The sequence below is a fragment of the Coenobita brevimanus genome, chromosome 104 (genome assembly GCF_032717465.1).
Source record: "Coenobita brevimanus isolate Jiangsu-jjx chromosome 104, ASM3271746v2, whole genome shotgun sequence".
Lineage (NCBI taxonomy): Eukaryota > Metazoa > Arthropoda > Malacostraca > Decapoda > Coenobitidae > Coenobita > Coenobita brevimanus.
Genome location: NC_137057.1, coordinates 47,201,913 through 47,214,918, shown reverse-complemented (window position 1 = coordinate 47,214,918; position 13,006 = coordinate 47,201,913). Strand labels below are relative to the sequence as shown.

The 13,006-nt window shown below is 41.4% G+C and overlaps 1 protein-coding gene across 1 annotated transcript in view; it reads right to left on the bottom strand.

Annotated features, from left to right (window-relative positions):
• Positions 1 to 822: 822 nt before the first annotated feature.
• LOC145416103 (uncharacterized) overlaps positions 823 to 13,006 on the bottom strand; it is a 138,368-nt gene continuing 126,184 nt past the window's right edge. Inside the window, exons 16-18 of the mRNA XM_080285195.1 lie at positions 7,043 to 7,974; positions 1,353 to 2,446; positions 823 to 1,289 (exon numbers count right to left, since the gene is read on the bottom strand). Coding sequence (XP_080141321.1) covers positions 823 to 1,289; positions 1,353 to 2,446; positions 7,043 to 7,974 — 2,493 coding nt within the window. The remainder of the gene's footprint in view (positions 1,290 to 1,352; positions 2,447 to 7,042; positions 7,975 to 13,006) is intronic.

Genomic DNA, 13,006 nt, shown 5'->3' with positions numbered 1-13,006 from the left:
TTATTGTCTTTCTTTGTGTTGACTTAAATCATTGTCTTTGTTTGTGTTGAATTATTGTCTTTGTGTGAGTTGAATTATTGTGTTTTGTAGAATTAAATCTTTGTGTGTGTTAATTATTGTCTTTGTGTGTGTTCAGTCTTTGTATATTTATTGTCTGTGCCGTAACCAACCACTTGAAATACAGAGATGAAGAGAAGGATTAAGTATGTTCTGTTATTCTTTAATGATGACAGTCGACCCAACTCTTCTTCAAATAGCAGTTCAGTAGAGAGAGAGAGAGAGAGAGAGAGAGAGAGAGAGAGAGAATAGACAGACTTTGCCATTGGAGTGTTTTTGTCACCTACCAATCTGTTTCAAGCAAGTCTCTCAATCCAATTATTCCTTTGATATCTTATTTATGCTACTGATCAAAACATTTATGTTTGGAGAGAAATTTCCAGCTAAGGTGTTATATAAAAAATTCAGTAACTCCTTTATTTCATTAACCCCTTCACTTCTAGACACCTGTAAAATTAACTATATATCCTTTCCAGGTGGCAGGAATTTAATTAAAGGTGTCATCAGGTGAAATATTTAATCAGTGTTACCTGTATTTTTGTGGCTACCTGGTGTCAAGGTGTGTTGTGATTTTCTTGCTGATTGATGAGTGACGTTTGTACCACAGTGGCTGAAGTTTCGCTGTTTCTCATTTTTTGTATGATCTGAGAGAGAGAGAGAGAGAGAGAGAGAGAGAGAGAGAGAGAGAGAGAGAAGAGAGGAGAGGTTGGAGGGCACAAAATACCCACTTGGCATGAGGTTTAAAGTGACTCAAAGTCCATAACTCTACTCATTTTGGGGGGACGAGTCAGGAGCATCTTTGGGGCCAGAGAAGTGGTAGAATGGCACTTGCACTTTACTCTGTGACTTTTTCCCTTCACTTGCGCTTAAGGTACTTGGTGCACTTGAGGTACCAGGTGCACTTGAGGTACTAGGTGCAGCTGCGGTAATTGGCACACTCAGGGTACTCGGTAGTTGTAACTTTGGAAGCGGCTGTGATGAGTCCTCCATTTTGAATTCAATCTTGATATTCGAGTCAAGCGGACAGACGATCCTGAGTTTGTCCGGCCTGGCACCTGGTTTACGTGGTCCAGGGTTCTTCAGCTGTGTGACTATCAGGCGCCCCTCCGTGGATGAGTCGATCTTAAAACTGCCGATGGTTTCCGTCTGGCCGCTGCCCGGTGAGAGTTGGAGTACTGGACCAACCACATCCACACCATAGTGGGCTTGGGCTTGGGACTGCCTCCTCGATGCTGCGTAGGACTCTGATGATCCTCGCCTTGGACACGTACACTCCTCAAGACCCCGCACTGAGCTACCTGAGGGGCTCTGGCGTGGCGTCCCCATCTTGAAGCTCCCTGATGACCCTTTCCTTGGAGCCTCCAACTTAAAGCTTCCTGAGGACCCCTTTCGGTATGCGTCAAGGCTGAAGAGTTCTGAGGGACTCCTGAAACTCCCAGATGGGCTCCTGAAGCTGCCAGATGGACTTTTCAGCCTGAGGCCACCAATTTCCTTTTGGAAGGACATGGATGGGCTTCTGGAGGGCGTCTCTGCCTTTAGGCTCCTTGACATCTCTCGCTGAAAAGCATCTGAGGGACTCTTTCTGGTTGGCTCCACCTTGAGACTACGAGACAACTCTCTGGGGAACCCTGCTGGGGTGGCACGGGGCATCTCCAGCCTCAGTGAACCTGGAATATTTCTGGGAGTCAGTTTTGGGGAGGGTTTGGGTAGCTTTGCATTCTCAGATTCAGATTTGCTATTACCTGAGGGGGGCCTGCCTTCTACAGTGTCTAACTGACCACCAGAATCCTTCCTCACACTCCTGCTTGGGCTGCGTTGGATTTTGGTAGATCTCCTACTAGGTGATCCGTGCATTTTACAGCTGCCATCGGAAGCACGGCGTGAGGAGCGAGGGGCATGGAAACTAAAGTTACCCATGGAGCTTCGGCGGGCATGGTGGTAGGCCATTGCCGCTGCTGCCTCTACCACTGCCTGGTTATCAACACTGAGTCCACTTGGCACTTTCAGCTTGGATCGCACTGACCTGTCCCCTCGTAGACTGGACCCCATTTCCCTGGTACCTTTTGCTTCCTCTCCAACAGGGCTGCCCCGGGCTGGGCTGCTGCGTGGAGTTTCAAGCTGCAGACTCCCACCTCCACATTCTGACAGGCTTTTTTTCGGTGACTGTGCTTCAAGTCGGAGGCTTCCAGTGACGCTGCTCCTCGAAGTATTCAGCTTCGTGCGTCCTGGGGAATCCACCTTGAAATTCCCTAGAGAGCCCTTCCTGGAGCTTCCCCGTCTGCGATCCAACAAGTCATCCCAAGACCCGGTGAGCTTCACGGTACGCCTGTGGGATGCCTGGCCTTCTGGGGTAGCAGCGCGACTACTGTGGGTGCTACCAAATGCACTCCTGTAGGATGACACAAAATTATGTAAAACACAAGATATACATAAATAACAGCAGTAACAGCCAGTCTCATTGCATCTGAGGTAATGCAAAGTCAAAGTTAAGCTCCCACCGTCCAAAACATGATGATGATGTCAATTTTTTTCTTCTGTCATTGTTTGTACACAACCATTAAATAATTCGGTAATGTCAAGACCTCTTTCAGTGAGAAGGTTAATGGAAATTGCCTCTAACCCCTTTACTAAAAGAGGTCCTTCGTAAGATAAATAATAGTTTGATGGAGCAAGAACAGGATGTAAAAGATAATAATTACAGTAGTACAGGGATGATTAGGGGCGGGCCTGTGCACCTGGGAATATTACAGAGGGACAAAACTTCCTCTTGCCTCTTGGGTAGCATGTTACTGTTACCCCACCAGGCACCATTAGACCATTGTGCCACCAGGACTTATATTTATTGATCGATTTATTAATAAAATAGACACACGGTACATAAATTCAGTACTATACCAAATATCAGAGAGAATATTCTGTTGAAAAATAATGTTGAAATCCAGTGAACCTTACTTTGAAGTTGACTGGAACTTTATTTGAATTTTATCAGAACTGACTTTGATCAAGACAAGACTTCCATTAGAATTTAAAGAGAACTTGCTTTCACTGGACTGCATTAGGGAGGAGCTTGCCTTAAGTTATGTGTTTATCTTAACTGTTCATCCAAGAGTGAAGTAAATCTATCAGTGCTTAAAGCTGCTAAAAGGGTAATTACTTTATGACAAGTGAGGAATATTAAGGAGAAATATTAAGCTTTTCAGTAAACTATTCCACCAACAGAATTCTTACTCTTCACTATGATGAAATTTTTTTGTTTTATTCAAATTAAATCATCAACAGACGATTTCATTCAACTGCATTTAAATCTAGTAAAGAAGGGGGTGTGTAATTCAACATCAAGCCCCTTAGGTTGTGTAAAGCCTCCTGTAAGCTGTATAAAATCGTCTGGAGGTAAATATAGAAAGATGTATCAGATTGACGGGGATTAAATCGTCTTAGGAGAGATCTGTAGCAGCAAGGGAATTAGTATACTGATATCGGTCTACGGCTAATTCTTGCGTGGTACCGTGCGTGCATGAGTTTACGCTTGAGGGTGTCTTAAGTGGCCATAAATTAGCATAACCGCTGAAGAAAGTGATCATGCAGGGAGATTAGCGGAGGGGGACGTTGATGACATTATAATTAGTAAGGGGGATGCAGGTAATTTTGGTTTTTGGTTATGCTGATTGGTGTTATAATGGGATTATTATCATGGGGGTGTTTATTACTGTTGTCTTCTGTATTTATGATCTTTTTATTATTTCTATGCTGTGTCCTTAACTTTTCATGTGGATTTTAATATTACGGTGACTTCTGTTTTTGCACTGCCTTGATCTTTCTATTGTAGTCAGTCAGTCTGTATGTCCCGCGTTACTAAATACGGTTCTGTTTTTAAATATCTGTGCCTGTTTGTTGTTTTGTTTCTCTGATTAAAAAATATAATGGCATTAATATTAGATTTTGTGAATATATATCATCATCATTAGTGTCAATGATAGCAAGGAAAAGCTTTATGTATTGTAAATGATAGCAAGGAAAAGCATTGTGTATTGTATATGATAGCAAGGAAAAGCATTGTGTATTGTAAATGATAGCAAGGAAAAGCATTGTATAGTGTAAATGACAGCAAGGAAAAGAATTAAGTATTGTAAATGACAGCAAGAAAAAGCACTGTATAGTGTAAATGATAGCAAGGAAAAGCACTGTGTATTGTAAATGACAGCAAGGAAAATTAATATGTATTGTAAATGATAGCAAGGAAATGCATTGTGTATTGTAAATGATAGCAAGGAAAAGCATTATGTAGTGTAAATGATAGCCAGGAAAAGCACTGTGTAGTGTAAATGATAGCAAGGAAAATGATTATGTACTGTAAATGATAGCAAAGAAAAGCATTGTGTATTGTAAATGATAGCAAGGAAAAGCATTAAGTATTGTAAATAATAGCAAGGAAAAGCATTGTGTAGTGTAAATGATAGGCAGGAAAAGCATTATGTACTGTAAATGATAGCAAAGAAAAGCATTGTGTATTGTAACTGATGGCAAGGAAAAGCATTGTGCAGTGTAAATGATGGCAAGGAAAAGCATTCTGTAGTGTAAATGATAGCAAGGAAAATTATTCTGTACTGTAAATGATAGCAAAGAAAAGCATTGTGTATTGTAACTGATGGCAAGGAAAAGCATTGTGCAGTGTAAATGATGGCAAGGAAAAGCACTGTGTAGTGTAATTGATAGCAAGGAAAATTATTATGTACTGTAAATGATAGCATGGAAAAGCTTTATGTAGTGCAAATAATAGCAGAAAAAAGCTCTCCATGGGCACTGAATTTTTATAGACTATTTATAGAATTTTTTAGCATTTAATGAACACCAAACATTTTCACTAATCTGATCACAGGGGATTAGTAATTTAATTTAATACCCTCATTTATTTCACTGGCTGGCAGGGTCTGAATTATAGCAGGCCATTAGCGAAGGGGGAAGGAATATTGAGAGTTAATTACCCAATATTAAGACAGTTTCACCTCCATTAGCAAGTAAAAATCCAAACTGGGACTTGGAATATTTATATGGATTCTTTTACAGAGTGATTGGAAGTGTCTATAGTTTTATTATTATTATTATTATTATTATTATTATTTATCATGGATGGTTAGTCTCCCAGTTCAAAAAGGGTAAAAAAAATTCCTTTATCCCTTCCAGTGTATTCTGTATGCTGGCAAAATTATTCAGCAGTAAAAATATAAAATGTGTTGTTATTCCAGATGTTTGAGGTTAAGCTGGATATTTGCTGTGACTCTGTTATGGCTTTCTGGTTGATTGAGTCCCTGGTGGTTTGTGCATTTGTATACCCAGATCAAAGTGGTATTTCGAAAACGTAATAGGAGTCCAATTTTTAAAGTTTTCTGTCACTATTTCCTAGTTTTCATGGATGTATAAAGCAAAGCAATGAAAAAAACTAAGCATGTGTGATTTATGATGCTTGTTTGTTGATAAGGATTAAATGTTTTTCTCTGTCTAATTGTTACTTAGAGGAAATCCGTCATCATTATTCCCTTTTTTTTAACATTAAATTTGTCTGCGCAATCCCTAAATTTCTCAAAAAGTATAATACCAAGGAAAAAAGAAACAGGACAAGTATGACGTGCGATTTGCTTCTGTCTGTAGGAGTGGGTGTTTATAAATGTTGAATAGTGAGTTAATGTAAAGGACATGACGTGTAGGGCAGGTTACCAAACTGTGTTATTAGCATCGCCCTGAAACGTGATATAAAGCATTAGCATTTACTACTCCCTGTGTGTGTGTGTGTGTGTGTGTGTGTGTGTGTGTGTGTGTGTGTGTGTGTGTGTGTGTGTTTTACTTTTTCAGTGATGTTGGTTAATGATCATAACTACCTCATGTAAGCTTATTTCTGGTGACTTTTTTACATAGCATATTCCACCTGTTAGCCACCTATTGAAACAGTGTGATGTCCTGTGTGATGATTCCCTTTGTGTTTGAAACTTGGTGTCTAATGGTGGTGGTTGGTATGGTTAGTGATTTTGATTAACTAATACTGACAGACTGGAGACAGCATACATATAGCACTGTTTACTGCATTGTTTTGGTGGGTGACTCGTGAAGGTTAAGTGTGAAGAAGGAACAAGTGGTGCTGTATTTGTAATATCTATGGATCTTTTTGAATAGCAGTTTTTGGTGACTTCATCTGCCCAATTGGTGGTTACGATTGCAGCCAGATATTGACCCACTAGAAAAGCATGGAATATGTTACAAAGGACAGGTGTGTGTTGGTTGCAGACTGGAGTACATACCTGGCAAGGGGGAGAGGGACACAAACAGGGAGACTAGCTAGACGAAGCTCTCTCTGTTCCCGGGGCTCCCTGCCTTGTCTCGAGGGGGGGTTTGGGGGCGGTCGGGATTGCAGGGGGTAACTGTGGGGGTGGAGCTGAGGTGAGGCAGGGCGGAGGTGATAGTGGGTAGGGCAGAAGTGGATGTAGACGTAGTAGAGGGAGGGTTCGCATGTCCAGAAGAGAGGGAGTGTTTTCGTTCCTGTATTGGTGGCGGATGTTGAAAGGAACTTGCAACGGGATTCTGAACCGGGGTAGATGTGTGTCCAGTCTGGGTGTGGACAGAGGTGGCTATGGTGGAGGGAGGGTTGGTATGTCCGGAAGAGTGAGGTCCTTGCCGGTCCAGTCCTAAAGCTGGATGTGGATAGGAACTGGTGTCAGGATTGTGGGCAGTTTTAGCGACTGGAGCAATATGAGTCTGGGCAGCGGCAGTGGCAGTGGCAGAAGTGGATGGAATGAGGGAAGGAGTGGCACGTCCGGATGAAGACCCGCCTTTACGTTCCAAGAGTAGAGCAGGATATGGATGGGAAGTGATATCAGAATGACAGACTATCACAGAGGGAGAGCTGGTATGGGTCTGGGTGGAGGTGGTGGTAGAAGTAGATGGAGAGGGGGAAGGAGTAGGATGTCCTGAAGAGGGAGCCCCTTGTCGTTCCAACATTAATGCTGGATGGTGGTAGGAACTAGAGCTGGGATTACCGGGTATGGTAGACGGGGAACCGATGTGGGTCTGGGCGGAGGTGATGGTAGTGGAGATAGACGGCGTGGGTGATGGTGTGGGACGCCTAGAACAGAGAGCTTCTAGACGTTCCAACGATAAAGCTGGATTTTGATAAGAAAGGGGTTTTGAGTTACGGGCTGTGGCAGGTGTGGAGCCAAGGTGACTCTGAGTGGAGGTGTTGGAGGCGGTGGATGGCGTGGGTGAAGGGGTGATGCGTCCTGAAGTGAGAGAGGCCAGACGCTCCAGGATTAGCGTTGGATAGGAACTTGTGTCTGGATTGCGGGCAGTTGTAGAAGTACGGTTTTTATTGGACGGGATGGAGGTGGAGGTAGGCGGGGTTGATGAGGGATTAACGGGATTAGAAGAGAGAGCTCCCAGGCGTTCCAGAGCCGCAGCTGGATATGGGTAGGAACTAGCGTAGGAATCTCCAGGATAGGACGCTCCACTCGGGTAGGACACCGCACTGGGGTAGGACTTGGACAAGGTAGCCATGTTTAGGTTGGAGTTGGTTAAGGACTTCTCAATTGGGTACTCTGGTAGGTTAGATGCTTGCTCGTATGGATAGTCGAGTAGAAGGGACGGGCTCTTGCGGGGGAACGAGGCTTGAATAATGGGCAAGGCGTCGGAGAGGTATTTTAGGGGCATACTGCTTGCTGGGAAGTTACGGACGAGGGAGGACGAATCGAGGGGATATTTATGAACCAAACTGGACGAGTCAGGGAGGTGTTTGGGCTGGAGGGGCGGGGTGCCAGGTAAGAAGCGAGCGTACATCGTGGTGCGCATGGGCGGGTGGGTGGCCTCGGGCGTGGATGCGGCCAAGGGGCGGCCCACTAGCACACCATCCCCTTCCCTCGAGAGCAGAACGCCTCCCTGTGCAAAGGAAGAAGACTGATTAATGTATATCGGATTATAGCTCACTGGACTGCTGGAATAGTTCGTTATACCCCCTTCCCAGGATAGCAAAATGCATCCCTGTGCAAAAGAAGAAGACTATGATTAATGCATAGCGGATTATAGAACTTTTTTTTTGCAAGGAAGAAAGAACCAAAGGCCAGGAGCCCGCAAGAGTGTTCCCTCCAAGAAAAAACATTAACAAGATAGGGAGCCTAATTCAAGATCCGTTCATTTCGAGACGCCTGGACACACTGCGCTTGGAAGAATATTTAGTTATAGTCACCTTCTTCCCTCAATAGCAGTACGCCTCCCTGTGTACAAGAAGAAGAAGAAAGAGGAGGAGGAGGAGGAGGAGGAGGAGGAGAAGAAGAAGAAGAAGAAGAAGAAGAGATGAATGGCGACTACAAGAGGATACTAGGTCACGGAGATGTCAGAAGACTTAGAGACACAACCACCTCCCCATTTTTTCATTCCCAGTATTCCTCTCTTTGTAGAAGACGAAGGAGGAGGAGGAGGAGAAGAAGAAGAAGAAGAAGATGAAGAAGAAGAAGGCGAAGAAGAAGGAGGAGGAGGAGGAGGAGGAGAAGACGAAGAAGAAGAAGGCTAAGAGCACACGAAGAGATGAGGTCTTTGGGATGCCAGAAAGCGTTTAGTTACCCCATCCACCTTCCCCAAAGCGTCTACGTGCAGAAGAGAAGAGAAAATATTTATAAAAGAGAGAGAGAGAGAGAGAGAGAGGGAGGGAGGGAGGGAGGGAGAGAGAGAGAGAGAGGGAGAGAGAGAAGAATCATCCACCTTCCTCTTCCATCGACACCAGATCACCTCCCTGAAAAAAAAAAAAAAAGCAAAAACGAAATAAATATATAAATGACAAGGATATTACACCCATAATCTTTACCCTTTCAGTGAGATGGTATATATTTTCCATTTTCATTTTTTCTTTATTTTTTTGAGACAGAGAGACGATTTTCTTTAACTTAGAGAAAATTTTGAGCAGTGAAAAAAGGCTCTATGTAACCCCCACAGACTCGAAAAAATCTAAGCATTAAAAAAAAAGGAAAAAAAAGATTGAAAATTCTGAGAACGTCAATTACTTATGTATTTATGAAAGTTAGTAGATTTTGTAAGTAGATATTGTAAGTAGATTTTGTAAGTAGATTTTGTAAGTAGGTATTGTAAGTAGATTTTGTAAGTAGATTTTGTAAGTAGATATTGTAAGTAGATTTTGTAAGTAGGTATTGTAAGTAGATTTTGTAAGTAGGTATTGTAAGTAGATTTTGTAAGTAGATATTGTAAGTAGATATTGTAAGTAGGTATTGTAAGTAGATTTTGTAAGTAGGTATTGTAAGTAGATATTGTTGTAAGTAGATTTTGTAAGTAGGTATTGTAAGTAGATTTTGTAAGTAGGTATTGTAAGTAGATTTTGTAAGTAGGTATTGTAAGTAGATTTGGTAAGTAGGTATTGTAAGTAGATTTGGTAAGTAGGTATTGTAAGTAGATTTTGCTAGTAGATTTAGTTAGATTTAGTTAGTAGATTCTGTAAGTAGGCATTGCAAGTAGATTTTGTTAGTAGGTATTGTAAGTAGATTTTGTAAGTAGATTTTGTTTGTAGAAATTGTAAGTAGGTTTTTGTAACTAGATGTAGTTAGCAGATTTTGTTGGTAGATTCAGTTAGTAGATTTTGTAAGTAGATTTTGTTAGTAGATTTTGTAAGTAGGCATTGTAAGTAGATTTTGTTTGTAGATATTGTAAGTAGATTTTGTTAGTAGCTTTTTGTAAGTAGATTTTGTTAGTTGATTTAGTTAGTAGATTTTGTAAGTAGATTTTATAAGTAGATCCTGTTAGTAGATTTTGTTAGTAGATTTTGTAAGTAGATTTTATTAGTAGATTTTGTAAGTAGATTTAGTTAGCCTGCATCCCATATTCAGAGTATAGTTTGGTTTGATACAGAAGACATAAAGTTACTACCACAGTTACTACCACAACTACCACCACCACACTACTACCACAATTACTACCACAACTACCACCACCACACTACTACCACAATTACTACCACAACTACCACCACCACACTACTATCATTATTACTACCACAACTACCACCACCACGCTACTACCACAATTACTACCACAACTACCACCACCACACTACTACCACAATTACTACCACAACTACAGCTACTACCACAACTGCCACCACCACATCTGCCACCGTAATTACTACCACAACTACAAATACCACCACAATTACTACCACAATTACAACTACCACCACCACTACTACCACAGCTACCACCACCACAGCTACTACCACATCTACTACCACCACAGCTACTACCACATCTACTACCACCACAGCTACAACCACATCTACTACCACCACAACTACCACTACCACAATTACCACCACCACGGCTACTACCACTTCTACTACCACCACTGCTACTACCACAACTACAACCAACACAACTACTACCACAACTACCACTACCACAACTACCACCACCACAGCTGCTACCACAGCTACTACCACCACAACTACCACCACAATTACTACCACCACCACAACTACCACACCCACCACCACCACAACTACCACCACCACAACTACCACAAAGTCATCTCCCATTATCATTACCACTATCATCATCATCTCACCTTCATAGTTACCTTAATGAGATAGCAAAGGTGATAACATATTAGTAATTGCCTTTATTGGACTCTAATTACTTTGTTGATTACACCTGGGCACACCTTTATCTTGTTCATTTATTTTATTGATTAGGTTATTATGTGTGAAATGGCGGGGGACAGGGCGACATGGAGGCGATTTGTTTGTGGCCACCCCTTACGGAATTAAGGCGTCTGGCAATAGATAGATGGATAGATAGTTATGTGTTCTTCTGTTGTTCTATTTTTTGTTCTCATCTCTGCTTTTGTTGGTGTTATTTTTTTGTTATTTGGCTCCGTTTTCGTTTGTTCATTTGTTCATTTGTTCTCACCTGTTCTGTTATTGATGTTATTTTTTTTAGTTTGGTTTTCCTTCATGATCTTTTGTTCAGATCTGTATTTTGTTCATTTGGTCTCTTGTTCATCTGTTCATTTGTGTATCTGTTCTTTAGTTCTTTTTTTTTGCTCTTTTGTTCATCTGTTCTTTCGTTCTTATTTTTTGTTTATCTGAGTTTTTGTTCATATGTTTTGTTCATTTGTTCTTTTGTTCATCTGTTCTTTTGTTCATCTGTTTTGTTCATCTGTTCTTTTGTTAATTTGATCTTTTGTTCATTTGATCTTTTGTATAATTTTTTGTTCATCTGTTCTTTTGTTCATCAGTTCTTTTGTCCATCTGTTCTTTTGTTCATATGTTCATCTGTTTTGTTCATTTGTTCTTTTGTTCATTTGTTCTTTTGTTCATCTGTTCTTTTGTTCACCTGTTCTTTTGTTCATCTGTTTTGTTCTGTTCTTTTGTTCATGTTTTGTTCATCTGTTCTTTTGTTCTTTTGTTTATCTGTTTTGTTCAATTGTTCTTTTGTTCGTCTGTTCTTTTGTTCACCTGTTCTTCTGTTCATCTTTTTTATTCATCTGACCTTTTGTTCATCTGTTCTTTTGTTCATGTTCTTTTATTCATCTGTTCTTTTGTTCATTTGTTCATCTGTCCTTTTGTTCATCTGTTCTTTTATTCATCTGTTCTTTTATTCATCTGTTCTTTTGTTCATTTGTTCTTTTGTTCATCTGTTCTTTTGTTCATCTGTTCTTTTGTTCATCTGTTCTTTTGTTCATCTGTTCTTTTGTTCATTTGTTCTTTTGTTCATCTGTTCTTTTGTTCTTCTGGTCCTGTTATTTTTATTTACTTGATTCTTGTTTCCTTTGTTCCTTTTCTTTCTAACATCCTGTAGCAGTAGCCGTGTGTGTGTGTGTGTGTGTGTGTTTTGGGCAGCCGAAACTACACATTCAAATCGCACCAAAATTGGCACAAAAATCGCAAAAAATATCGCTGATGTGAAAAAACTTGGTCCCATCACGATTGAAAAACTTTTACTATATTTAACGAGCGATCACATTTTGAGCAAAAAACGCCACTCCCAAAGCCCGGTCGGTTGCCGTGGCCGAGTGGTAATATCTGGGACTTGCGTTCGGACATCTTGAGTTCCATTCCCGAAGCGAGGTGAGGCGCCTTTCTTCGGTACGGAGGCGTCCTGGTGCACCAAAAGTGGCGTGAAAATCGCAGAAAATTCCCTGATGTCGAAAAAACTTGGTCCTATCTCGATTGATGATTTTTGTATTAGAGTCAAGAGCGATCAAAGTTTGGTTCGGAAAACAGTTCGTTCGGTACCGAGACTTTCAGAAATCAAGTCTACCGGAGTCAGGTGCCACGACCCTATGCTTTTTAGACAATCAGAGGCGCCGACTTGAGCGTTTTTACTGTGTTTCCCGCGCTGTTGCCTTGGTGTTAGACTAGAACAGCACATAAACGCGACTCGGAGTACCTGAAATGATCGCAACACGGCCGCGAAGCGCGAGGAAACGAGTGACAAGCACTAGGAAACGAGTGCGAAGCATGAGAAAGTGAGCACACAGCGCGAGAGCCCTCTGCAGGAGCAAGTGCGAGAGGGCCCGAAGGGCCTACGAGCACCTGTATTGGTCGATTTCTATTCTTTATCTTTATATAGTAAATTTGTTTATATTACCTCACTCATAACACAAACACTCTTACAGTCTGAACAACGACAACAATAACAACAGAACACACACACACACACACACACACACACACACACACACACATTTTATGCAACCGACTATCACAACAATGACAACAGCAACAACAACAACAACAACAACAACAGCAACAGCAACAATAAGAACAACAACAATAACAAAACAACAACAACAATAAGAACAACGCATCAACAACAAAAACAACTCTCTCTCTCTCTCTCTCTCTCTCTCTCTCTCTCTCTCTCTCTCTCTCTCTCTCTTTCTCAACAACAACAACACTCTCACTCAC